The following is a 2,442-nucleotide window of genomic DNA, read 5'->3' as shown; positions in this document are numbered from 1 at the left end:
ACCATTTGCTTCGATAACAGCTAAACATCGCATGCGCATTGTTTTAATGTATTTTTGGCACTCTTCCGCTGTAATTTCGTACCATACTTTTGAGGAATAAACATTATGCTTATGTTAATAATTTTATTAAAAATGTATATAAATCAATTAATTTTTATTAACTTCAATGTTATAATTTATGTATGAATAAAAAATATGTAAAATTTAAATTATAGATATTATCCAAATTTGTTAATGTCTATTTATGTTTTTCATATTATAAAATAATAATTATTATATTTTTATGAATTGACATATAATTCTTTAACAGACTATTTATTTATAGTATTTATAAAAATATCTATTTTTAATATATTGAAAAGTTTTTTTCTACTTCTATTAGAATTCCATTTGTAGAAATAGGTTTATTCCTAAAATAATACTCAGAAATTAAAATAGTTATAAATAGATTTTATGTTTCAAAAAGCTTAATATAAATAATAATGTGTTTTAATTTTTTTAAAAAAAGAATATTACAATTTTTATATTAAACTAAATTATGTTCTTTCATATATTTATTTAACATATCTTTTTCATTAAATTGTTCTAATGTAATCCAAGTATTATCTACATCACTGTAATCTTTCCATTTTATTAAAAATTTATAATTATTATTTTCAAATACATGATTTACAATTTTTTCAACTTCATATGAATTATTTTTAGATATATTTCTAATTTTATCAATACTAATAACTTTTTGTTTTCCTTTCTTTTTTCTTTTTCTTTTTTTCTCGTTAAATTTAGGAACATCTTCATCTGAACTTAATTTATTATTATCATTATTACTATCTTCACTAAATTCATCAATAATCATATTAGTATCAATTGAAAATTCTAAAAAACTTTTTTGTAACTCTAACATTTCATTTTTTCTTTTTGACTGTTCCATAGAATTACTAATTACAATATCTATTAACTTTTCTTTAAAAGGAAATTCAAAATTATCTGATTCCCATAATTTGTGGTGTGATTGTATATTAATATTAAATATTTCTACAAATTTCTGTATATTTTTTAACAAACAAGCTGTCTTGAATTGCAAATTATAAAATTTAATATTATCTATTTTAGCAGTTGAGTTACTGTTACTAAATCTTAAAAACTTATTTCCAATATCTGAAAATTGTGCTTCAATTTTGGATCTAAAACTACCAAAAACATCATTAAAGTGCCTTTCATCGGATGATAAATCTAAATTAACTTCTTTACGTATAGGATAAATAAAATTATTATTATTTAGATTAAATCCTTTTTCAGATGATAAATCTATTAATTGGTTTATAAATAAAGTATATCCACCATCTGTTGCTAAAACATCATAACTATTTATTTTTCTATATAATTTCATATTTAAAAACATGCTTCCATCAGAACTATCAGCACAAAAATCACTTTTTGAAATATAAATTATCATATCATTAATATCAGAAATTATTTGTGTTCTTATTCCATTTTTTTTAAACTTATATGAAAATAGTCTTTCTCTTTTTATATCTGTATCAACATAGTTAATTCTGGAATCGTGACCATCAATAATTAAAGTTACGTGTTTAAAAAGTGGTGGATTATGTTTATATGAAGATAAAATTCTTAATCTTATTGAAGAAAACATATTTTCTAATGAATCATTAATAATTTTATTTATTCTTTTGTAGTTATCTTCATCCATCCAAAACTTTTTATAATATTTATGAAAGCTACTTTGTGGAAGAAACTTATTTATATCTATACCTGATACCCCAGATACCAAATGATATAATAAGAATAACCCTTTTTCTACTTCAAAATATGGTGCAGGATATTCTTTACTAGTGTATAAAACAACTAAGAAGAAAAATACAGATATATATCCTAATTTTTTAACTAATTCTTTTTTAATTTCTTTAATATTTTTTATATGTTTTATTTCAGTTCTATGCTTATATTCATAACTTATAATAGGCCAATTATAATCCAAAAAACTCCAATTATTAATAATAATCTTATTTACTTCATTATTAATATCATCTTCAAGTGAAGTATTAATAGTCATTTTTATATTATATTATAAATTCAATTTTATAAATAGAGCAAATTTTTTTAAAATATCAGGTTTAATTTTAATTATTATCATAAAACTTGAACATTAGTTTTTTCAAAAAACAAAAAATAAGGATTTACCCCCTTTGAGGTGCGCTCCCATAATTCATGTATACCTACTGGTGGATAGTCATAATGCTTGAACAAGCGATACTTGAGCAAAGGCCAGATATTTTCAATTGGATTTAGGTCGGGTGATTGCGCTGGCCATTCCAGGACCTTTATTTCACTATTACGTAGCCATTCCATCACAATTTTGGACTTGTGCTTTGGGTCATTGTCTTGCATAAAGATGAAGTGACCCTTTGGTAAGTCGTTTTC

The 2,442-nt window shown here is 22.0% G+C and overlaps 1 protein-coding gene across 1 annotated transcript; it reads right to left on the bottom strand.

The window, feature by feature from the left end:
• Positions 1–526: 526 nt before the first annotated feature.
• RHIMIDRAFT_304613 (uncharacterized protein) lies at positions 527–2,074 on the bottom strand (the record flags this gene model as incomplete). Its single annotated transcript, XM_023614452.1, has 1 exon — positions 527–2,074. One exon carries the CDS (start codon positions 2,072–2,074, stop codon positions 527–529), a length of 1,548 nt encoding a protein of 515 aa, XP_023460952.1.
• Between the last annotated feature and the right edge of the window lie 368 nt (positions 2,075–2,442).

The sequence above is a fragment of the Rhizopus microsporus genome (genome assembly GCF_002708625.1).
Source record: "Rhizopus microsporus ATCC 52813 unplaced genomic scaffold scaffold_44, whole genome shotgun sequence".
Lineage (NCBI taxonomy): Eukaryota > Fungi > Mucoromycota > Mucoromycetes > Mucorales > Rhizopodaceae > Rhizopus > Rhizopus microsporus.
The sequence above is the reverse complement of the archived record's forward strand: the minus strand, read 5'-3'. Positions and strand labels throughout refer to the sequence as shown.